General features: G+C 37.6%; 1 protein-coding gene across 7 annotated transcripts in view; it reads right to left on the bottom strand.

The window, feature by feature from the left end:
• The window catches only part of LPP (LIM domain containing preferred translocation partner in lipoma), a 721,973-nt gene that overhangs the window by 246,638 nt on the left and 449,150 nt on the right, over positions 1–26,185 (bottom strand). For all 7 annotated transcript variants that reach the window (XM_063620511.1, XM_063620512.1, XM_063620510.1 and 4 more), the window contains one exon: positions 19,178–19,861. In XM_063620511.1, the coding sequence (XP_063476581.1) occupies positions 19,178–19,861 (684 nt within the window). The remainder of the gene's footprint in view (positions 1–19,177; positions 19,862–26,185) is intronic.

The raw sequence follows: 26,185 nt of genomic DNA, 5'->3' as shown, positions 1-26,185 counted from the left end.
TTTAGTACGATTGGTACCAGCAATTCTTTGTACATCTGGTAGAATTCAGCTGGGAATCCATCTGGTCTATCCAGAACTTTTACTGGTTGGTAGGTTTTTTATAACTGATTCAATTTTGGAACTCATTATTGGTCTATTCAGGATTTTAATGTCTTCCTGCTTCAATCTTGTGAGGTTTTATGTTTCCAGGAATTTATTCATTTCTTCTAGGTTTTCTAATGTGTGTCTGCAGTGCTGTTCATAAGAGTCACTGAGGGTTTTTTGTATTGCTGTGGGGTTGGTGGTAATGTACCCTTTGTCATTTCTGTGTGTGTTTATTTAGTTCTCTTTGTTTGCTCTTTATTAATCTAGCTAGTAGTCTGACAATCTATTCTTTCAAAAAGATCTTTTGTATGTATCAGAATTTTGTTCAGTTCAGCTCTGATTTTAATAATTTATTTTCTTCTGTCAACTTTGGAATTAGTTTGGTCTTGTTTTTCTAGTTCCTCTAGGTGTGATGTTAGGTTGTAGAGATTTTTCTAACTTACAGATGTAGGTGTTTGTCTCTACAAACATTTTTCTTAATATTGCTTTAGCTGTGTTCTCTGGTATGTTGTATCTATTTTCATTAGTTTCAAGGAATTTTTTTTTATTTCTGCCTTAATTTCATTCTTTACTCAAAAGTCATTCAGGAACAAGTTGTTTGATTTCCATGTAATTGCATGGTTTTGAGAGGTCTTAGTATTGATTTATATTTTTATTGCACTGTGGTCTGAGAATGTGGTTGGTATGATGTCAGTTACTTTGAATTCTTTGAGAATTGCTTTATGAATGGGTGTGTAGTCAATCTTAGAGTATGTGTCATGTGCAGATGAGAAGAATGTTTATTCTGTTGTTGTTGGGTGAAATATTCTGTAGATGTCTCATAGGTCCATTTGGTCAAGTGTTGAGTTTTGGTCCCAAATATCTTTGTTGGTTTTCTGCTTTAGTGATCTCTCTAGAAATGTCAGTGGAGTGTTCAAGTCTCCCACTATTATTATGTGATTATCTAGTCCCTTTGTAGTTCTCTAATAACTTGTTTTATAAATCTGGGTGCTCCCTTGTTGGGTGCATACATACTTAGAACTGTTAAGTCTTCTTGTTGAATTGAACCCTTTATCATTATGTAATGCCCCTTTTTTGTCCTTTTGAATCATTATTGGTTTACGGTCTGTTTTGTCTGAAATAGAATAGCAACCTCTGCTCTATTTTGTTTTCCATTTGCTTGATAGATCTTTCTCCATCCCTTTACTTTGAGCCTAAAGCTGTCACTGCATGTGAGATGGGACTCTGGAAAACAGCATAGAGTTGGGCCTTGCTCCTTCATCCAATTTGCCACTCTGTGTCTTTTTAAGTGGGGCATTTAGCCCACATGAATTCAAGATTAATACTGATACATAAGCATTTGATCTTGCCATCATGTTGTTACCTGGTTCTTATGTAGACTTGATGGTATAGTTGCTTTATAGTATTAGCAGGCTATGTACTTAAATGTGTCCTTGTAGAAGTAGGTAACAGTCTTTCATGCTTATCATTCCCTTAAGGACCTGTTGTAAGGCAGGTCTGGTAATAAACTCTCAGCATGAAATTATCTTTGTATTCTCTCTGCAGAAAATATTATGAAATTAGGTTGTACAGTTAGATAATCAATGAATATGCTGCTACAAAATGTAAGAAAAAGTAATCAGGAATTTAATTCATAACAATGTTATTTTTCAAGATTTTTGTGATTTTTGAGGTATTTCATAGCTTTCATTAATTTATAACATGTTGCATTTCCTCTGTCATTTAAAATAAATATTCATTTGCCTACATAATTGTTATGAGCTGAGTCATGTCTCCCTTCAAATTAATATGTTGAAGTCCTAACCCCTAGTATCTCAGATTGTGACTATATTTGGAGAAAGGGCCTTTAAAGAGGCCATTAAGTTAAAATGAGAGCAGTAGGGTGGACCTTAATCCAATACGACTGGAATTGTCCTTATAAAAAGAGGCACTAGGACACAGAGAAGCAGAGGAAAGACCATGTGAGGACACAGAGAGAAGGTGGCCATTTTTATCCAAGGAGAAAGCTCTTAGAGGAAAGCAACCTTATCAGTACCTTGATCTCAGACTTCTAGCCTCTAGAATTGTGAGGAAAAAAAAATCTGTAGTTTATGTCACTCAGTTTGTGGTACAGTTGTCCCTTCATCTCTGAAGGGGATCAGTTCTAGGACTCCATGCAGATGCCGAAATCTATGGATGCTCAAGTCCCTTATATATATGATATGCTATTTGTACATAACCTACACATATCCTCTTACATAGTTTAAATCATCTCTAGATTAGTTAAAACACCTAATACAATGTAAATGCTATGTAAATAGTTATACTGTATTTTGAGTACTTTCTAGTATTGTATTGTTACTTATTATTTTTTACAAACACTTTCCATTGGCAGTTGGTTGAATTCTGAATGCAGGATACTTGAATATGAAGGGCTAACTGCATTTTGTTATAGCAGTCCTACCAAAATAATAGAATACTGTTATGCATACAGAAGTTATTCCCAAAGTGATAAGCTTCAAAGCTTCAGGTCTCATAAAATGTGAATATATCTTTTTTTTTTTTTTTTTTTTTTTTTTTTTTTTTTTTTTGAGATGGAGTCTCGCTCTGTCACCCAGGCTGTAGTGCAGTGGTGCAATCTTGGCTCACTGCAAGCTCTGCCTCCCGGGTTCACGCCATTCTCCTGCCTCAGCCTCTCAGAGTAGCTGGGACTATAGGCGCCCGCTACCACACCCGGCTAATTTTTTTTTGTATTTTTTAGTAGAGACGGGGTTTCACCATGGTCTCGATCTTCTGACCTCGTGATCCGCCTGTCTTGGCCTCCCAAAGTGCTGGGATTACAAGCGTGAGCCACCGCGCCCGGCCATGAATATATCTTAACACACATACACATACTTATAAATTAATCTCACTGCTCATTATTGAGAGTATTAACTAAGATAGGTAAGGCCCATTCTGTTTCGTTAGAAATCCTTACTTTTTGCACATACATTTTTACAAATGCTTTCCATTTAACAGCCATTTACATCATAACTACCAAATGGTTAATAGACTTGAATCATTTAATCACAACATTTATTTGGCTTCTGAAATATGTGCGACCTTATCATCTATGGAGTCACTGTCTGCAGACACTTCTTGGATGGAATACTAAGTAATATCTAAATATCAGCCCAGGCCTTTTATTCAGTTTCCTGTTTAATGAATTTCATATTTATCAATTTAAATGTTAAGCAACTGGAAACGGGCATTCTGTAGGCAGAAAAGTTGGCAACTACAATTTCAAGTTCCACATATTTCATATTGTTGATTCTGTATACAAGGGACAAAGATTCAATGATCTATGTAGTATGAAAAATTGGAAAACTGACTTGCCTTCTCTGAAATGTTTCATCATCTGTAAAAGATGTACAGTTGTACAGTTATTATCTCATCATCTCAATGAGTTCCTTTTTGAGGACCACATTCACAATGGTTATAAAAATGTGTCCCATTAAAGTGGTTTTACTGTTATTTTATCAGACAGTGATAAAGTATCTATCAATGTATTATCTTAAATATCCCAATACCAGAGGTTTTATGGATTTTTTTTTAAAGTCCTATTTATACTGTGAGGCCTTGGGTAGTCATTCCGTGGGTCTTAGTTTTCTTATGAATGGGCATCTTTGAAAAGCAAAGGCAACATATTTATTTCATCTCTGAAGGTCTAAATATCAGTGAATTTCCCATCATTGAACAAATATTTTGGGGTAGCTATTATGTTCTAGAAGATTATTGACAAAGTTATGTCTTAATTTCTAGGGTATTTTTATGACTGAAATTAGTTAACCCTTAAAATAGAAAACTAGACATCTGTCTTTAATAGGAAATGCTAACACTAAGAATAAAGGAATATAGAAACCTAAGACTTCCCTCACATGATAACATCTTGCTAAAGGAAATAGAAATCATGTGGTTAAAAAATAAAGAAAAGGAGGAAGGAGGAGGGAAGGAAGGAAGGAAGGAAGGAAGGAAGGAAGGAAGGAGGAGAAGGAGAAGGAGAAGGGGAAGGGGAAGGGGAAGGGGAAGGGGAAGGGAAGGGAAGGGAAGGGAAGGGAAGGGAAGGGAAGGGAAGGAGGGAGGAGAAGGAAGGATATTTCTACTTGACTCCCTATTAATAGTCTGGTACTAGAACTCACAGAACTGCCACAGAAGGCTGAACAGTCCTGGGCTTTTCACATGATCAGGTTTGCACTTCCATGGTTCTCCCAAATATGGCTTTCTAAACAAACGTGGACTAGGCTCACTCACTGGGCATTTCTCCTGCAGGAATGCAACTCAATGTTCTATCCAAAGGTTTCAAGAACGACAGTTTTTGGATGTTTATTTAATCCTCTCTCAAGCCATGTTTGTTTTGAATAAATGGCAAATGTGATTAGTAAATGGAACATTCATTTTGTTAGACTGCCTCTAAACTCCAGATATAAATGGGCTGGATTTTACAGCTTATTTTAACATTTCCTTTTTCCTATACCCTTTTTCTGATCAGCTCTTCAACAGTGATATAATTTCTTTTAATGCAAATGTACAAAACATTGTTACTCCTGACTTTTGGCAAGCAGTTCACAAGTTTGGGTGAAAAGACATTGCTCTTGAAAAACGGGTCATTTTGGCCAGGCGCGGTGGCTCATGCCTGTAATCCTAGCACTTTGGGAGGCCGAGGCAGGTGGATCACGAGGTCAGGAGATCGAGACCATCCTGGTTAACTTGGTGAAATCCCATCTGTACTAAAAATACCAAAAAAATAAGCCGGGCGTGGTGGAGGGTGCCTGTGGTCCCAGCTACTCGGGAGGCTGAGGCAGGAGAATGGAATGAACCTGGGACGCAGAGCTTGCAGTGAGCCAAGGTCTCGCCACTGCACTCCAGCCTGGGTGACAGAGCAAGACTCCGTCTCAAAAAAAAAAAAAAAGAAAAATGGGTCATTTTTAGTTTTGCTATGTCTTTCCTTCTCACTAGGACACATTGTGCTGATGCAGAACAATGGAGCTGAGGAGGTCTTTAGCTCGTCTTGCATCTATCAGAACTCAGCAGTACTTTCCTCTTTGAGGTTCAATGTTATTGGCTAATGATATTCTGCTTAATTCTACTCTATAGCCCACCAATTACACCCCTCGCCTTGCCGGTTGATTCATAGGTGCTTGGCCAGGGCAGGCTAGAAGATGAAAAAGGAAGAGATGACCTGAAGCTCTGTACTAGAGAAACAACTAGGAGGATTGTCTGGCAGACACCCGCCCAATGGCCTCATGTTAAGGAGCATCCTCAGCAGCTTAACATATATGTCCTGCTCAAGATAAAAGATAACTAGATTTAAGACTTAAAGTTGAGTTGCTGCACAGCAGAGAGAATTTTTTTAAACATACTTTCACAAAGAGGCAGTGTAGTATAATGGGTATAAACTTGGGGCATGCAGTCTTCAGCAAGTAATTTTTTCCCTTTCTCAGTTTCTGACTCAGTAAAAAATCAAGGTGTTTATAGTATCTTCAGCCGGGCATGGTGGCTCACGCCTGTAATCCCAGCACTCTGGGGGGCCAAGGCGGGTGGGTCACTTGAGGTTAGGAGTTCGAGACCTGACTGGCCAATATAGTGAAACCCTGTCTCTATTAAAAATACAAAAATTAGCTGGTTATGGTGGCGCATGCCTGTAATCCCAGCTACTCAGGAGGCTGAGGCAGGAGAATCACCTGAACCTGGGAGGCGGAGGTTGAAGTGAGCTGAGATTGCACCACTGCACCCCAGCCTGGGAGACAGAGTGAGACTCTCTTTCAAAAGGAAAAAAAAAAGTATCTTCATAGACTTTTTGAGGCTATATGAACCAATGTACATGAAGGCAACACATACAGGAAATAATAACTAATTGGGTGCTTCCTAGCATTTACACTTAAGAGCCACTCTTTAAGCCCTTATGTAATTTTTGTTTTAAATGATCTAGTCATCCATACATATCTAATAATGGGGGCAATGTCTATTTCCTTAAAAAGTGAAGATGTTAGCTCTCTCTTTTTTTTTTTTTTTATTTGAGATGGAGTCTCTCTCTGTTGCCCACCTGGAGTACAGTGGTGCCATCTGGGCTCACTGCAACTTCCACCTCCCAGGTTCAAGCAATTCCCCTGCCTCAGCCTCCCGAGTAGCTGGAATTACATGCATGCGCTACCACGCCCGGCTAATTTTTGTATTTTTAGTAGAGACAGGGTTTCACCATGTTGGTCAGGCTGGTCTCAAACTCCTGACCTAATGATCTGCCTGCCTCAGTCTCCCAAAGTGCTGGGATTACAGGTGTGAGCCACTGTGCCTGGCCCAGCTCTCTTTTTCAAAGAAATAATATTTCACAATAATGAAAAACATCTATGAGTGGGTGGAGTCCAGCATCACCAATAATACATATCTGATTTTGAGGATGAGCTAAGTTTTTGTTCATCATGTATGTCCTTTGGCATCTGAAAATATATGTTAGGTATTTACTGAAATCAAAACTTAAAAAAAATGCAGTAATATAGTAACATTTCAAGTATAACAAAAACCACATATTTCCTCCACATTTTTTTCGTAGAATTTACTATGAAACTAATATGCTTGGCTGTGGTAATGCCATAAACAATGTGGCTAAATGACATACGTCCCAGCTAGACAGAATTACGTTGTAAGCAGCTCATGTGCTACGTAAAAAGTCCTTGAGATGCCCCAATATTACTTCTGGAAAATTAGCCTATTAATGAAAACAAAGAGAATACAGAGTATTGGGTAAATCATTTAAAGGCACAGGTATAACTTGAAAAGAGGAGAAAGAGGAAAGTGAGGAAATATCAAGCTGATGAGAAGAGTCCAGGTTAAGGTGAGTGACACTGGTGTGAACATTAAGTCTGCAAAAACAGATACCATTATCTGCCATTTGCTGGTTGTATTGCCATCTGGGTGATGGCTGGATGAGACCAACAGAATCTCTAGCTGCTTAGAAGAATGCTCTTGTTAACCCAATTCATTTCATCATAGAAACAGAAATAGATAAAACTTTCATCTTTCACCTGTGCCCATGCCACCCCTGACTTTAGAGCATTCCGTTTTTAACTGCTAAAATGCCATTAAAAAATAGTGGTGTAATCCCAGCCTGTAATCCCAGCACTTCGGGTGGCCAAAGTGGGTGGATCACCTGAGGTCAGGAGTTTGAGACCAGCCTGGCTAACAATGCGAAACTCCATCTCTACTAAACATACAAAAATTAGCTGGGCATGGTGGTGCACGCCTGTAATCCCAGCTACTCAGGAGGCTGAGGCAGGAGAATCACTTGAACCCAGAGGCGGAGGTTACAGTAAGCCAAGACTGCACCACTGCAATCCAGCCTGGGCGACAGAATGAGACCCTGTCTCAAAAAAAAAAAAAAAAAAAAAAAAAAATGGAGTGCATCTAAATGAATACTAATTTATTGGTTACACACACTAGGATGGGAATGGTAGAAAGATGAAGAACATAGCTGGAAATGGTAGACTAGATTTAAAAAAAAGTGGTACATATAAACTATGAAATACTGTGCAGTCAAAAAAAATAATGAAATCATGTCCTTTGCAGCAACATAGATGGAGCTAGAGGCCATAATCCTAAGCAAACTGATGCAGGCACAGAAAGCCAAACACCACATGTTCTCACTTATGAGTGGGAGCTAAACACTGAGCACACATGGGCATAAACTTGAGAATAACAGACACCACAGACTACCAGATGGGGAGGAAGGGAGAGGGCACGGGCTGAAAAATTACCTATTGGATACTATGCTTACCACCTGGGTCCAATTACCCATGTAGCAATCCCACACACGTATCCCCTGCATCTAAAATAAAAGCTGAAATTTAAAAAAAAGAGCATTTATAAAAGCACAGCTATTTAAGCCCACATAAACAACTCTATTTTTTGGAATAAAATTGCTTTTTTTAAAAAAATTTAGGTTCTGGGGTACATGTGCAGAACGTGCAGGTTTCTTAACACAGGTATACACGTGCCATGGTGGATTTCTGCACCCATCAACCCAACAACTCTTCATAATAGGAACTCTATGTGGTTCCATGTCAATTCAGTAGATGTTATTTCACTTGTTGGTTGACTCTTTCATTTATTCATGAGTGCCTGATACATGCAATGTACTATGTTAGGCATACAGAAACAAAACTGAAACAGACATGGTTTCCATTCTTGAAGAACATGGATTTGTATTTGAGAGACAGACACATAATAAGAATAAAATCAAATGCGGTGAGGGGTTGCAGAGAAAATGAGATCCTCATACCCTGCTGGTGGGAATGGAAAATGGGGTAGCCCCGTTGGAAAGCATTTCAGCAGTTCCTCAAAATGTTGAACATTAAATTACCATGTGACTCAGCAATCCCACTTTTAGGTGTATACCCAAGAAAATGGAAAACATAAGTCTACTCAAATATTGATAGAAGCATTATTTCTAATAGCCAAAAGATAGAAAAACCTCAAATGTCCATCAATTGATGAAAATATAAATATAATGTGATGTATTCATACAATGGAATATTATTTAGCAATAAAAAGGAATACAGCAATCACATATGCTATAACATGAATGGAAATTGAAAATATTATACTAAGAATCCAGTAACAAAAGACTATATATGGTATCATTACAAATGTCCAAAATTGTTAAATCTATAGATACAGATATTAAATTCGTGGTTACCTAGACTTAGAGGGTTTGGGGAAAAAGAAAAGTCACGGCTCATTGGTATGGGATTTCTTCCTGGTGTAAAGAAATTGATTGTGATAGTGATTGCACATATACTATATTTAAGAATACAGTAAAATATACTGTGAATATACTAAAAATAATTTAATTGGGTATTTAAATGGATGAATTACATTGTATGCAAATGGTCTTAAAAATGTTATTATATAAAAATACTGAATGAGGTACATATTGTAGTAAATGAATAACAAAATGCTATGAGAAAAAATTCAGAGGAAAGATAAACTAATAATATGTGGGAACTGGAAGAATGGTCAAACTTCTCCAAGAAGTTAATATTAGAGATAGATCTTGAAGTTTAAATAAGAGTTTATCAGAGTGGGAAAAAAAGGAGGGATATAGAACCTATTCTGCACATAGCATGTTAATTTTTGATTTTGATATTCTGTTCTTCCTTCCCTGAAAATTTCCACTTACTGTCACAACAACTTCTGATTTAAGATTCAGGATCTGCTGGACAAGAAATATTAAATAGTTCAGGGATGTTCAAGAACTTTTAATAAGAATCTAAATTTCATCAAGTTCTTCCCATATTTTTGATCAGCAGTCAACAATGTTTTTCTGTAAAGAGATATACAGAAAATGTTTTAATATCTGTAGGCCATACGGTCTCTGTTGCATCTTCTCAGCTCTGCTGTTGTAGTGTGAGAGCAGCCATTGATAGCATGGAATGAAACAAGTATGGCTGTATTTCAAGCAAACATTATTTACAAAATCAGGTGGCAAGTGACATTTGGCCCACAGGGTGTCATGTGCTGGGTCCTGCTTCATATTCTCTGGGCTGCCTTCCTGAACTCCTCTCCAGTTCCCATTTTTCTGCCCCTGCAGAGACCACGAGCCTCAGTTGTCTTCTAGTACCTTACTTAACTAATATTTTGTGTGCTTTGGATGGGGTGGGTAGCAGGATTAAAAAGCATGGTTTCTGGCCGGGCGTGGTGGCTCACGCCTGTAACCCCAGCACTTTGGGAGGCCAAGGTGAGTGGATCACCTGAGGTCAGGAGTTTGAGACCAATCTAGCCAACATGGTAAAACCCCGTCTCTACCAAAAATACAAAAATTAGCTGGGCCTGGTGACAGATGCCTGTAATCCCAGCTACTTGGGTGGCTGAGGCAGGAGAATCACTTGAACCTGGGAGGCAGCGGTTGCAGTGAGCCCAGATTACACCATTGCACTCCTGCCTGGGCGACAAGAGTGACACGCTGTCTCAAAGAAAAAGAAAAAAAATTTAAAAACATGGTTTCCTCTGGTAAAACCTACTAATATCATCTATAGTAAACTTATTCAGACTTATGTTAAAATTGCATTATGAACCACAAAAAATAAGTAACAGCTAACTGATAAATCCATAAATAAAACAACTACCACACTTATACTTTATCCTTCTTGTTTTACAATCATCCCTAAATGTGAATTTAAAAAAAGATAGTGTCATATTTGAGGAGGCATAAATATATCAAACACTTATAAAGACTGAATAACAAGGCACCTCTTATCTTGAATTCAGATTTAGGGTGTGCACAGTTTCAGCTCCTTAACTCTTAATAGTAATGTTGACTGAATCTTGGGTTTCAAATAATGTTAAATATATGTTATGTCCCAGAAATACTACTCAGAAGTTTTAGTCTCTAAACTCTGTGCCAAAGGAATATTTTATGTTTGGACAACTCTACACAAAATAGAGCTAATATATACAAACACAGACAGCTACAAATGGGGACAAGTTTCACAGAGTGGAAAGAACACTGGGCTGGCAGTGAGGCAACGTCAGCTCTTACCCTCCCTTAGGTATTCAGTATTGGTAGGATACTAAAGAAGTTGTCTCTGAACAACTTATAGAGTTTTTCTTACGTGAGAGTGTTTTGTAAATTTTATAAGTGATAGAAAAAAACGTTAAATGTTATTATCTCATATTTTCAAAATTTTATTTTAGGGAAGCAACCTTCTGAAATAAACCAAACTGTATTATTTGAAGATCCTTCTCTGAAGTCCAAAGATGAAACAGATCAAACACCATATCATTTGTTAAGAGTAATTCTAAAAGTTGGGGTTGCTGTACTCCAGAAAATCAAAGAACTAAGGTAACAAGTAAATCTTTGTATGTGGGACAATGGCACTTTTGATACTACAGTAGTAAAAATACGTGTCTTTCACTATAAGACACTTCCTAACATTCTGTGTGCAAAAGATTTCAAAGCTTTAATATTCACCAGAAATTATTTATCAATAATGGTTCAAATTTCTTTGTTTGGTGAAGAAGAGAGTAACTATAGTCTCTTGTTGAAATTGGACAGTAGGAGTGTTTGTAGCTGGCCAAGAAAGATATGAGATTCCCAAAGGAATATATCAATATGTCAATAAGCAAAATAACTGCTTTGCTTAGAACTGAAGTAAAACAAAACAAAGAAAAAACACTGATAAATACAAGTTCTCTCACTCTGTAAACACAAATAATTACATATTGCCAGAATCACCTGTTAAAATAATTTGCTGAACTTTCCAAAGGGATTTGAGACCTGGGGTATTTTTAAACAACCAAATCTATGAAAATGATTAGATAAGTAAAATAAATAAATAATATTCACAGACATTTCTTAGTATACCAGCACATCCATTCTGATGCTAACTTTTAAAATCAGGATAGAGAGATTATGGACTGAGTCAAAATTACACAGAGCCCATGAACGAGTGTTTTCACAGGAGCAGCTGTGAGAAAGAACAGGGAGCACTAGAATCGGAACCATTTTCTATTATTAAGTGGCCTTACAAAACTGATGATGGGGTTCTAAAGATAGGAAATAAGACCATTCTGACAATAGTTATTATTACACCTTTTAAAGGTCACTTACTTCTGACCTCCTCTGTCTTGAACTATTCTTAACCAATGTAGAGAAGAATCGCAGAATAGAAGAGTTACATTTTGCATCCACATGAGGTCATTTACTAGCTACATAACTCTGAAAGTCATTGTAACTCTTCAGGCCTCAGTTTTCTCATCTGTAAATGTAAGGGCTTATGACCTATGACTCTGAAAATTGCTTCTTTGTGTAATGGTTTACCTAGGCTACCCTATGGAAGTGGAGAGTAAAGGTTTCCTATTTTTTCCAACTTACTTCCTTTAAAGTTGTTATCACACTGTTTCTTTTTCAATCAGCAAGCAAATCTTTCAAACATAAAATGTTGATGAATAGGCTTATCCATAAAGGAAAGAAACAATTGCATCAACAATTTTCAGATAAAATGATCAGGTAGAATTGCCTAAGAAGTCTTTTTAAAGAAGCTAGTACGACTATTACATTTAACAAGTTACAGGATACAAAGGCAGTATATATATATGCTAATAACAAATAATTATAAACAAATTTTAAAATACCATTTACAATAGCATCCAATATTTGAAGTGCTTAAGGACAAGTTTAACAAAATATATGCAAAACTATGATACATAGATGAGAGAAATTAGAGAAGACATAAATAAATTAAGAGATAGGCCATTTTCATGGATGGAAAAACCCAGTATTGTTAAGGTATCGGTTTTTTCAAATCGATCTAAAGAGTCAAGGTAATCTCCAAATCACAGCAGCCCATTTTGTGGACATCAACAAACTGATGCTAAAATGTATATGGAAATGAAAAAAAAACCATAGAAATGAAAAAGAGCCTGTGTAGCCAAGGCAATCCCAAGCAAAAAGAACAAAGCTGGAGGCATCACGCTACCTGACTTCAAACTATACTACAAGGCTACAGTGACCAAAACAACATGGTACTGGTACTAAAACAGACAGATAGACCAATGAAACAGAACAGAGACCTCAGAAAATTACACCATACATCTACGACCATCTGATCTTCGACAAACCTGACAAAAACAAGCAATGGGGAAAGGATTTCCTATTCAATAAATGGTGCTAGAAAAACTGGCTAGCTGTATGCAGAAAACTAAAACTGGACCACTTCCTTACACCTTATACAAAACTTAACTCAAGATGGATTAAATACTTAAATGTAAAACCCAAAAGCAAACATAAAAACCCTAGAAGAAAACCTAGGCAATACCATTCAGGATTCAAGCATGGGCAACGGCTTCATGATGAAAATGCCAAAAGCAATTGCAACAAAAGCCAAAATTGACAAATAAGATCTAACTAAACTAAAGAGCTTTTGCAAAAGAAACTATCATCAGAGTGACTAGGCAACCTACAGAATGGGAGAAAATTTTTGCAATCTACCCATCTGACACAGGTCTAATATCGAGAATATACAAGGAACTTAAACAAATTTACAAGAGAAAAACAAACAACCTCATCAGAAAGTGGGCAAAGGATATGAACAGACACTTCCCAAAATAAGACATTTATGCAGTCAACAAACATGAAAAAAAGCTCAACATCACTGATCATTAGAGGAATGCAAATAAAACAACAATGAGATACCATCTCTCACGCCAGTCAGAATGGCTATTATTAAGAAGTCAAGAAACAACAGATGCTGCTCTCTTTTTCTCTGGTCTTAAAAATGAGATGACATCTAGCAGGTTAAATGCATCCTTAAAGGAAAATGCACCTGAGCTGTACTATGTCTTAAACACTAATAGGGCCCTACTGAGTGTCTACCAAAATTCTTCAAAGCGAACATAATGTTCAATAAACCTCTGCTAAATAACTAAGCATATAGTTTCTACATACATATGTTTCTAGAAACATAGTATATTCTCCTAAAACTTAGTCTAATATATGCTTGGGTATAGGTTGATAGAAGACAGGAACACAAATGACTCTAGTACAGTAAGAGAGTGAAAACATCTAAAAGAGAGGGTGAAATAACACAAAACTAGCTTTTAGGAAGAGGAGAAAACCTTATGGGAGAAATTGATACTGTAGCTGGGTCTTAATGGGTCACTTTTAGATGTGTAGGTTTTATTTGGGGAAGGACTGGGAAGAAGGAACTTGGTGAGCAAAGCCATAGAGGTGAGAATTAACTAAAAATGTAATGTATCAGCTGGAATCCAGGATACTGGGGAGAGATAAAACCAGAAATCTACTTTGGGGTTTCAATGTCTTCTGTAACTGGTTGGGAACTTGTTAAGGTTTTTGCAAAAGGCAATTAATGATAAGGTACCATAGAAAGATTAATCTGGTATTACATGTAGGATGTATGGGTACGGAGATGACTGGGGGAGGAAACCCTAAGTAAGAGGCCATTTCAATGGTTCAAGTGAGAAATGAGGATGACTGAACTGCACAGTAAGTACTTAGTGAAGGTAGAAAGAACCTCGGGACAAATTTTATGTGGGTGATGGGGATGGGGAAGTATAGCTCCAAGGCACCAGTCCTGGGTGCCAGGCAGGGATTTAATGGGTGCTTCCCCTCCAACTGCTGATTTTATCCAAAGGCCATGATGACTGCCTAAGCCCACTTTAATCTCTACATGTAACATGGGTCACAGTCGAGCCATGTACACTGGTGCTGATGAGGAGCTCCTGCCATCCAAAGCATGCCAACATTCAGTCACTTGCCATGGTCAAAGCATGGGAACAATCTTTAGAAGACCTGACTTGGAGCTGTGACTCTCCCATGAATTTGACATATGATGTTAAACGGGTGGCTCTCGTCACTGGGCTTTTGAACCCTCATCAGAAAAAGAAAGACAAAGACCTCTACTTGGGCTTAATGATCATGGATTTTGTGAGCTCCACAAAGCGCTTTGGAAACTAAAAAGTCTGTACAAAGAGGAATTACTAATATTACAGTCACTGGCCTCAAGCAATATCTACCATTCTCATCTTCACATGTATTCTGGTGTTAGCTACTGACTTGAGGGATCTGTCTGCATTCATTCCTCTGTCCATCCTAATCATCTCTTCTGTTTTGTTTCTCTGATCCTAGAATTGAGAGACAGTTAACACAGGGATTACCATACGGATAACTCTCTCCAAATGCCAACAATTCTTTACAGTGCAACCAATGTATATAACTTTCTATTTTCAAAAATTAAAACAGGCTGGGCGTGGTGGCTCACACCTGTTATCCCAGCACTTTGGGAGGTCGAGGTGGGTAGATCACCCGAGGTCAGGAATTTGAGACTAGCCTGGCCAACATGGTGAAACCCTGTCTGTACTAAAAATATAAAAAGTTAGCCGGGCATGGTGGCGGGCACCTGTAATCCCAGCTACTTGGTAGGCTGAGGCAGGAGAATCACTTGAACCTGGGAGGCGGAGGTTTCAGTGAGCCGAGATCACATCATTGCACCCCAGCCTGGGCGACAGAATGGGACTCCCTCTCAAAAAAAATAAACAAATAAAAATAAAATTAAATTAATTTAAATATTCGCATACTACTGGAATGTTCAAAGTGGTAGTATAAGAACATTCTCTATTTTCTTAATCTTAACAGGAATTACAGATCTTGAAGTCCCTTCAACACTGACCACAACAGTTCATTACCTCTACACTCTTCTCTGACCCATAAAATATGCCCCAAACTCGAAATCCAAATGAAAAGCAACAATCTGTTCTAATTCTGGAAAAGAAAAACTTTTTAGATTTACTGAAAGATGGTTAGTTGACTTCCAAGGTCTCATCTTCCTGAAATATTTTCCAAGGAGATTTTAATAGTAGATGGTTTCAGAATTTAACATAACCTCTACACTAATTGGGACAAGATTCTCCAACTTCCCTGGAATGCACAGCCCCAGCACTTCCAGACATTATGGAGCAAATACCCGTCCCTTTAATAGCTGAGGCTGACGGACATGAGTTTTTATGCTAAGTGGAGGCTAAAGTTGCCTGGTCACTTTAGACCTGAGAGTTGTGACTAGCTTCCAGGTCCTGGCTCTGGAACTTTCAAGCTGAGCTACCTTATCTAAATACTGGAGAAAACGTGGATCCCAACTCACAGGGATATATATATATATAAAATGCACAGGACACGAGTTCTGTGAACTACATGGCAAGATGTAGCTAACATTAGCTTTTATAAATCAGCAAAGAGAAGACATTCCACTGCATCTTTAAGAGGATTTCCAGTGAGAAGAGAACATTTCTGCCTTATAAAGACTTATTTATAACAGTATTTTTCAAGGAACTCAGCTCAGATGGTATAGGAAATACAGTATGGCCCACTGTAGCACGCAAATTCACTGCTCGGCACATTGTGGAACATAAGTATAATCATGATCCTCTAAGCCTTGGCAGGTTCTCATTCTGCCTCTTTCCTTTCTTCATTTCTTCCTTTTTCATTCTTTCTTTCCTTTCTCCCTTTCCCCATCCTGTCTCTTCTCTTTTTTACTATATCATATTCCTCTTTTTATACTATCCTGATATAGGAAAACTAAAGCAGCTCATCTCAAATATAAGAGAGATTTATTTATTTCATCTTTTAAACTTTTTCCTTAATGGGTTAAATGCCAAACTCCTCAGAAGCACTCAATGTAATAAAGTATAATTGTTTTCAGACATGAGGGTAAGTTTTCCATCAGTGACTAAAAAAAATTAAAAATAAATGAAAGCCAGTGGAAAGCTGAACAGTCTTCACTTGGCAATTATTCAGCCTTTGGAAATTTCCAAGTCTTTTGCAATCATTAATTAATTAGTAAAGATGATGTTCTACTTTACTGAGGTTTGAAGCATGACATAAAGAGGTCTAGAGGTTTTCCTCAAACTGGAAGAGGAATGTCAAGGAAAGAACTGGGATAAGAACTCGGAGCTCATTTCTCATGCCTGTAGTCACATAATTAAGCCAAACAGTCAATACAAGGACAATAAGGTCCTCTGTGCACAGGTGCAGTAGAATACAGTAGTGTTTTGCTCAAAGGCCAACTGTGAAGGAACCCACCCTTTCATCAGCCAATGCCCTCACAACGCACCCAGAATTTATCCATAGCTTCATCAGCCTCTTCCCCCTTTCCCAAAGCACAGACGGGACAGATGGCTAAATATCAACCTCTAACCACTCTTAATAATCAGAGTGAAAAGTACATGGTTTGATTTTCATTTTTAAAATGCACAACCGAATATGATGTGAAAACACATGAAACTGTTGAAAAACAAATATATCAAAAATTGTAAAGATAACAAAATCTACTGATATCCAAAATCTGTAGTCATCTAATAGATCATCTTGAATAACTACCTTGCTCAAATAGGAAGCAAAATAAAGTTCCATGTTTTCTGATGAGTGGTTTATAAAAATTCATTCCATCTCCCTGGGTCGGTTGGTGAGGACAGGCCAAATGTTAGGGATGTGGCTGGACCCAGCACTTTAGATCCAGTTCTAGCAGTGGGGGCTGATTCTTTTTCCTACACCAATGGATGGGTTCCAAATGCTGAAGAGAGGCTGGCCAGAATACCCAGTGACTTAGTGAGAAAACAACACCTGAAGACTAGCTCAGTACTTCTCACCAGATGAGTCTCAACAAGACACATAGTTTTGCTTTCTCTCATGTCTGGTTCCTATGTGGGATAACACGATCCTCCAACAAGGCAGACACCATGTTATTCCTTCAGGAACATCACTCAGCCATCCTTTCAGTCACCCTGTTTTGGGCAGGGCAGGGCAAAATTGCCTATCTATTTGAGCTTAAACCTTGACAGCAATTGTTCTGACCTAAAATTTTATTTTACTGTAATCTTCCCTGGGTAAATCTGTTGCAATTGTTGAAAACAAAAACTGTGGTTAAGTTGAATAATCTGTTTCTCTGAACTGGTTGTTTTGAAAATAGACTCCCCTTGTCTGGGCCAGGAGGAACTGATGCAAATACACTGTGACATTAACACAGAGCAAGGCTGTCCAGATTGGCTATTTTGGACCAATTCATTTTAAAAAGAAATGAAACAACTGTAATAACATTTCTTTTCATAGAGAGACTTAAGAAACTAAGTAATGTTTAAAATCATTTAAAATTCTAATTTGGAATCTATCTATTGGAAAGGGATCATGACTGGCCAATTTCATACAGTGGTCACACACAAGGCTATAGGATTTCTCCAGCTCTTCACAGTCCCCACTGTCAGGAAGAGCTCTATTCCCCTATAGAATGTGAAATTCACATAGGACACCATTAATACGGCAGAAGCTTTCATATAAGAAAAACAATTTAGTAAATACCCTAAAAGGAAATTTTTGATACAATGTTGAATATGTGAATAGATCTGTCTTGAAATGGACAATCTTGTTAAAAATGTGGAAAGAATTTTTAAAAATACATTCCAAACTTCTACCCAATCCATCCCCCAAAACTACCATTGATCTTCTAGCTAATTGAGGGGTCTCAAATTTCTGATTTCTCACAGTTCTAACTGAAAAGAAGCAAGGGCACTCTTCCAACCCAAATGGCTGGAAACTGGCTCAGTTCCTCTATTTTCACCCGTTCCAAGTTATTCTCATTGGTTCCTCTAGTCATAATGGGAGGAATCAACATCGTGTTGGTTCCAATACTAATGAAAAATCCAAGTTGTGGTGAGTGGGCATGTGTAGTATTATACCTTACCTATTCAGACGAAGTAACAGAGAGTGTTAAAAGGTCCACATAGGGACAATTAAATCAAATAAGAAGTAACTGTCACTCATAAGGAGTTTTTAAACATTGCTTAATAGTGCTAAAGGCTGAAGAATAAGATTCTTTCTGGACGATTAGTAAAATGAATAAACAAGGGGTCACAAACAAGCCGCATTATACTGCAGCCCCTTCTCAAAGGAGAAACTGTCCAAGGTATTTGCATTATCTTAGACCTGCTTGGCCTCACCCATCTCCTGGGTCCTTGGCCACTTGTTCCGCCCCAGCAACCACTGTGGTACCAACATTGCAGGAGTTATAATCGCCTTCACAGGGCCACAGCCTGACAGCAGTTCACTCAGGTTTGCCCTCCACATCTCACCTCTAGATCGCTACCCTTGCTGAGGCTTGAGATGCTACAGACCTGTTTAATGTTCAAGCAACTGCAAGGTGTAGAGGAAGCTTCTGCACAATAGAGGGAAGCTTTAACCAATATAGGGAAGGATGTGAAAAATAAATTATTTTCTCTTTCTCCATCAGAACACTTTGTCCTCAGATGCTATGGTTTCTGTGGCCTTTGGAAGATGATTCTTCAAGATTGAGCAAGCAATTCCATTTGATAATAAACAGTGGCCATATTAGTAACATAACAAGTAGTCTCTCTCTCCTCTCTGGCTTCACTCATCCTTCCCTGGGGTTGTATTTGTCAGTGAAATAAAAGTAACACACACAGTTTTGCCTTAGGCTTTGCCTGAGGTGCCCCTGTATTCTCTTCATTATTTGCCTAAGGAGCCCCTGTATTCTCCTCATTATGTTACTGAATTTCTTACCTTTGGCTGCAATGGTGGTGCACAGGGGGCTGAAACAGGATCTGTGATATAGGTCTTCTTGGGACCAGTGACTGGATACATCCCAGGAGGGTTCTGGTTCCCAGCTCCAGGAGGAGTGTACCCTGGTTCCCGTTTCCAGGTACTTGGGTGACCTTGTTGACCATAGGCAGGATCAGAGTCATTTCTGCCCCCATAGCCTGGCCCTGCTGCATAGTAGCCTTCATAATAGCGTCCCTGGTTGGGGACATACCCATACCCAGGCTCAGGCTGAAGTCCTGGTGGTGGAATGTAGGCATAATCCATGCCTCCCCGTGTTGAAGGAGGTGGACACTGCCCAGAGACGGGAACTGGCTGAGTGTTATAGCCCTGGGGCCCTGAGCCATAAATTTGTCCTGATGAAGGGGCAGCCATATAATGAGGGCTAGGCTGGGCTGACTTCACCTGCACATTAAAGGTAGGCCTTGAAGAAGTGGAGGCTGTGGTGTAGGAGGCTGGGACTGGCTGAGGCTGAGGTTTGAGTGTTCCGATTGGAGCCACAGGGATGGGTCCAGCCTGGGGTGCAGGCTGTGGTTTCAATGTAGACTTTTTGGTTGCTGTTAGAGGGGGTTGGTTCGGGATGACCATTCTCTTGTGTCCTGTGACTGGGGTCGAAACTGGAGGAGAGGCTGTTGAACCAGTGGAGCTCTAAAAAGAATAGGAAAAAAAAGAAAGAAAGAAAGCAAAAATTACTGCCAACGAAACTCAATAAAAATAAATAAATGAAAAATATTAATAACTGCTAATTGTTATTTATGTATTACTATGTAGAACACAAATAAGGCATGATCTTGTCTTCAAAGTGTTCACAGATGAACACAAAAATCAGTTGTATATCTGTGCACTGCCGACGAACAGCAGAAAAGGAAAGAAAGGAAAAAATTCTACTTACAGTAGCATAAAAAACTTAGAGAAAAGTTATATAAGGAGGAGAAAGATTATATACTGAAAACTATTAAACATTGGTGAAAGAAATTATACAAGACACAAACAAATGGATAAACATCTGTGTTCATAGGTTGAAAGACTTGATATTCTTAGAATGTATATCCTACCCAAAGTTATCTATAGATTTGGTGAGATCCCTATCTAAATACCAAAATGAAGTTTTACATACAATAGAAAAAACAATTCTAAAATTCACATGGAACCACAAAAGACCACAAAAAGCCACATTAATCTTGAAGCCAAGAACAAAGCCAGAGGCATTACAATTCCTAATTTCAAAATATATTACAAAGCTATAGTAATCAAAACAGTATGGTGCTGGCATGAAAAACAAGATATACAAACCAACAGAACAGAACAGAGAGCCCAGAAATATATCCATGTGTATACAGTCAATTGAGTTTTGATGAAGGGGCAAAGAATAGATGATAGGTAAGGACAATTTCTTCAATAGATGATGTTAGGGAAACTAGAAATACACACACAAAAGAATGATATTGGACCCTTACTGACATCATTAACTAAAACTGGGTTAATGATTTAAAGATGAGAAAGGCCTGAAACTAAAACTTCTAAAAGAAGTAACGTAGAGGAAAATTTTGTGACAATTGGTCATGAAGAATAGTGAGATAAAGAATGTAACATGTTATCCTAACTTAAACAAAAGGGAAGTGGAGGGCCTGCTCCAAGAGAGAAGGCAGACACACACGGGTGCACCTTGTCTGTTCTTATCTCCTGACCACAGCTAATTCTGATTGAAAATGTAGAAATCTATTTGGTCTAATCTATTGTACACAGCTTCTCTACCAGACTGGGGGACAGGGAGGGACACACTATTCATCCTAGGACACCACTCTCCCCCCATTAACCTCACAGAGCTTTACATGTTGAAGAGGCTTAGAAAATAACTAATGGAAAAATACTACATAAAAAAAGGATTGCCACAGACATTCAAGTCTCAAAAAATAACACATATTTGCATATCTGTATTTATAGATGATTGTATAAATAAATTTATATACACATAACAAATCACAGATAAATAAGTAATCTGTATATGTAAATTTCTATACCTGCATTTTTATTTTCAAAATATGTGAATTTTGAAGTATCTGTTTTTGGGGGCAGACTACAGCTACAGCAGAGTAATTTTTAAAATGTGCTTGATTTTCAAAATAAAAATGTTAAATCATAATAAAACTTCAAAAATTCCTGCAAAAACAAAAACGAAATGAAATGCCAAAAATAAATGCTTGGAAGCACCAAATAATCCAGTAAGTAGAAAAGATTCACTATATATTTAATTGAATATGTGGGCCAGAAGAATGTTGGCATAGTTTTCTTGAACCATGAAGAACAAAAATAAATATGCTTTAAAATAATTCCTATTCTTTACCCTTTCCAGCTCCCATGATGTAAGGCACGTAAAACTGCAAAGGAATATATATATATATATATATATATATATCTAATATTCTATTTTCAAACATAGAGTTATAATATGTAAAATATTCAGAAACATGCTCACACTTACACAATGGAATTCATAATAAAGTTGAGAAAAATCTTCTCATCTCCAAAGAGAGCTCTGGTAGTGAGGTATTTCCTAGAAGAAAGCAATGGCTCCTGAAATCGTGCCCTGTTGCTTTAATTCAGACTTTAGGATGTTCAAATAGTGTGTGTGTGTGTGTGTGTGTGTGTGTGTGTCTGTGTGTTCACCAAGAAAGAGACTGAAAGAAGAAACTTATGAAAAAAAAGTTACTTTTAAGGAGTTAGGTCTATATTAATTCTTTTTTTGTTAATGAATGTTACTGGTTTTCAGTTTCAAACTATGGGAATTTTGAACTGTTTTCATGGGGCAGACTTTACAGCTGCAGCAGAGAGCATGCCTGTCATCAGCCCAGTTGCTCAGTCACTGTCTCCATTTATAGTTGGGTTTGTAAAGTGTTCAAAATAGGAACTCTGGGTTTCTGCTGATCTTGAGTCATCAAAGAAAAGCAAAGCTTTATTCCCTCTTTCATTCAATGCCCATCTACGCTGACTTTTTTATGACTGGCATTATTGACGAGAAAAATCTGACCTTAAATTTTTTCTAGGTTCAAGATGCCTTTTCCATGTCCTCTGTAATAGAACGTTGGAGTCTTAACTGAGTATTTTTTAGGAATGTCTCGAACATACATATTTTAATAAATTGCTTAATGAGGAAACCATGTTTCTATTTACTACTGTTGGGACCACCTTCAAGCAGAAAGGTAAAGCCCCTCCACCAACAAGACAAGAATATCCAGGCTGCTTAAATTACAAAAGTAAATGATAAGTTTACCCTTTCAAAGACTAATATCCAAAAAAACAGAACAAAACAAAACACAAAAACCAAACAAACAAAAAGATACCACTCTATTCAAGAGCTTCTTGTAACTTAACGGGAAGCTAAATCTGGAATTATAAGATCCCTAGGAAACTATATTTGAGACAAATGATATGTGGAAAAGATAGCCATAAGAGTCAGGATTCAAATAAAAAACAGCACACACCAACTAGGTCTTCTCAAGGATCTGATTTATACAGGTATTATGTACATGGCCTCATGTAATTGCAGAGGAGTCACAAAGGACAGGGAAGTAATATGGAACTAGCAGAGGCAGAGCCATCATTTCCTCTAGGTTCAGGACAAGGAGAGTGCTGTAGAGGTGAAAATCTAGAGAGGGTCTGTGACCGTTCTTGACAGTCAGCTCGGAACTTTACAATCAGCAAGCCAGAGAAACATATGTGGCACAAGAGTTTATCAGTGTGTCTCAACAGAGTACTACGGTCTTCTTGAGTTTGACAGTAATGTATTTTGCTCCCTACCCATTAAATGATAAGTGTCCTCTAGTCATTGTGACAGTTTATAAAAACGTGCCCATTCATTTCCAAACTCCCCATCAGGAGGTGGTTTCCCCTCTAGTTGAGAACCATTGAAAGTAAAATGTTAACCAAATGTCCCTGGGAATTTTTTAATCTTTATCTCTGGATCAACCTAGTTCACCAGAAAGCTATCTATCTGCATCAAATGGAATTTCATCTCATGAAAAATAAAATGCTTCTTAAATCTTTCTGTGAAATTGTTACTAATGACAATAGCCAACATATTGCCCAATAGCCGGTGAATAACGATTCCCTTTATTTGACACCAGACCTCCACTTTTGTCTCTCTATTGTCTCCAGGACCATGGCCACAACTTGATATACCTTCTATATTATGAAAACTTTAGAATTTCTGTCTCCAGAATTCATCTGTATTCTGAATACTAAGCCCAAATCCTCAACTGTCTATTTCATGTGTCTGCTTGAACGTCTCATATGCGTTTCAGACTCAATATATTAAAAACAGATTTCATCATCTACCCTGATCTGCTTTTCATTTAGTTTTCTCATCCACCCAGTTGTTGCTCAAAGGAGAACACTGGGAATCATTTCTGAGACTCTGCCTACTTCCCATTCAAGAACTAAATCCCGTTGATCCTACTCTCTAAACAGGGAATTCCATAACTCACAAATACGTCCACATTTTACCATTTCCACTACTACAATCCCATGCCAAGATTCCACCATTTTTCATTATGAATTCTCCAAAAACATCCAAACTGGTCTCCTAGTGTCCACGACTGTTCTCCTTCAATGAGTCCTTCATTTGGTAGCCAGAGCGATTTATTGCAAATGCAAATCTAATCATATTGCTTTCCTGCTCAAAAATCTTCAACAGGTTAGGGGAATGATGGATGCAAATCCACCTCTTCTACCTCTCTTTGAGATACATTGACCTTCTTTCATGTCCATTGTGCCAAGCTCTCTCACATCTCAGCGATGATACCTACACCAATCATTTCTCCATTGTCTTTGAATTATCTAGCTGATTCCTAGGAATCTCTTACATCTCAACCTGAATGTCAGGTTCCTCCGTGAAACTTTGCCTGAATCCTCCAGCACAGTGAGTGCTCTTTACTTCTCCCTCCCTGTACATATCACATGTGTATATGTCTGCTTCTATACGAGCAGAGACTGTCCTTTTTATTCCCTGCTGCTTCCTCATTATGCTTCATCACATCATAGCCCGTAAGCTGGCATTTAACAAATATTCGATGAATGAATGAAGGTTAATATCCCAAGAAAAATGCATTTCTTTGGTCAGATTATAACTGACCAGGCAAAAATATGAACTATCTTATTTCCCTTATTGACTTGACAATCAAGAAATTCTGTAAAAATGTGTAATGCGTGCCTAATTACAGTCATCTCATTAGTGCCCCCCCACCTCTAAATAGTTTAATGATTTTAATTTGGAATGTATTGATACTATTTTTTTCCAAGAAGCCTTTGAGGTACTTGTTTTCATTTTTACGGCCATATTATATGTGTAAGTTTTACTTGATGCTGACTCAAATCCCCTCTGGAAATAAAGGGCAATTTTTAAATAAACTTACTAAGAAAGGAAAGAGACGAATGCATTTAAGAATAGTATTTAACAAAATGTACTAAAACAAAGTACGTTCTGAATTTACTGCCAAGTAAACACAATACCACAAATCCCAGAAATTCAATCCAAATTATTTATTCAATAGAAATTTATTGAAAGTCTACTATGTAACAGGCATTGAACTGCTTACTAGATTCACTGTGAGACAAAGAAAATCATACTCATTGCACTCAGAAAGTTCTGTTATAGAATATTTGGGGCAAAATTAAGTGTGATGAGTAAACATGATTTCTACTTAGAAAATTTTCTAATGTAACAGAAGGAGAAAATAGACAGAAGCAAAAGGTCAACATTTAAACAGCAGCACGAAATTCAAAATCATTTTATTACATTTTAATTTCAGCTACATGACATGGGAAAGTGCTTAAGATTTAAATGTAAATTTTAAATGAAAAACACATGATGTGAATTCATTTGTACAATACAATTGAGGCCATAGAGAATGATATTTTCATATGGCCAAGGAATATACAAAATATCAAAAGGGGGATGGATGACTTGCTAGAAGATTAAGATAATGAATATTTCCATCTCAATTATATTTTCATGACAAGTATTTGAGTTATTTGAAGAATACCTCAGGTGCTTTTCACTTTCAGTTATCTACTTTGGATATTCTTGTGGCAGAAAACACAAGCTAATATACCTATTGGTAACCCAAAAAATGTGTAATAATAGCAAACATTTATATAGAAATTACCTGGTGCAAACATTTTGTGTTGAACATAATTTATATATAATCCTCACAATTACTCCTGAGACGGAAACCAATCCTCATTTTCCAGAAGAAGATATTGACGAGAGACTAAGTAACTGCCCAAGGACACATCACTAGCAGGTGGCAGATTGAAGGTTCAAGCCTGGGTCATCTGGACCCACAGTTTGGGGTTTTAAAAACCATCCATCTCTCTCAGGTAATAAAACAGTGAAATATAATAGTTGACATGTTAAAAAAAAACACAAAATGCTTTATCAGTCTATCTGTAGTTTTTCCTGTTTTTAAGAGATAAGTGATCAAAATGTAGACACTGGAAAATCTTTCTCTCTCCTAGAAGAAAATCTGAATAAATGGGAGAATGAACAGAAAATGACAATGCCAGTGTCTAGGAAACAACAAAGTGATGTGAACTGTAAAACTGAAGAGTTTACTCTGTTAAAAAGGCAGCTGCTATCCCATGCCAGCTCACTGCTGACATGTGGAATATAAATCCAATATTACCCTTCTGACTTTAAAATTGTGTTCATTATTATTATTATTATTTTCAAACACAAGAAAGAGAAATAAAACAATTTCTGCAGGTCACCTGTAGTGCATGAGGTGCACTTTACAATTCCCACTTCAAGTTATGGACACTGGCAAATGTAAGTATCACTAGGAAGCATGCTATTGAAGAGTTGTGCACTGGAACTTGGGAGACCAAGAAAAAAAGCGCCAGCTTTATCACTGTTTAGAATTTAGTGACATTGGGAAAGTCACGTGACTTCTCCAGACTGACTCTTCATCTGAA

The sequence above is a fragment of the Symphalangus syndactylus genome, chromosome 17, assembly GCF_028878055.3.
Source record: "Symphalangus syndactylus isolate Jambi chromosome 17, NHGRI_mSymSyn1-v2.1_pri, whole genome shotgun sequence".
In the NCBI taxonomy this organism is placed as follows: Eukaryota; Metazoa; Chordata; class Mammalia; order Primates; family Hylobatidae; genus Symphalangus; species Symphalangus syndactylus.
This window is presented reverse-complemented; position numbering and strand designations above follow the sequence as displayed.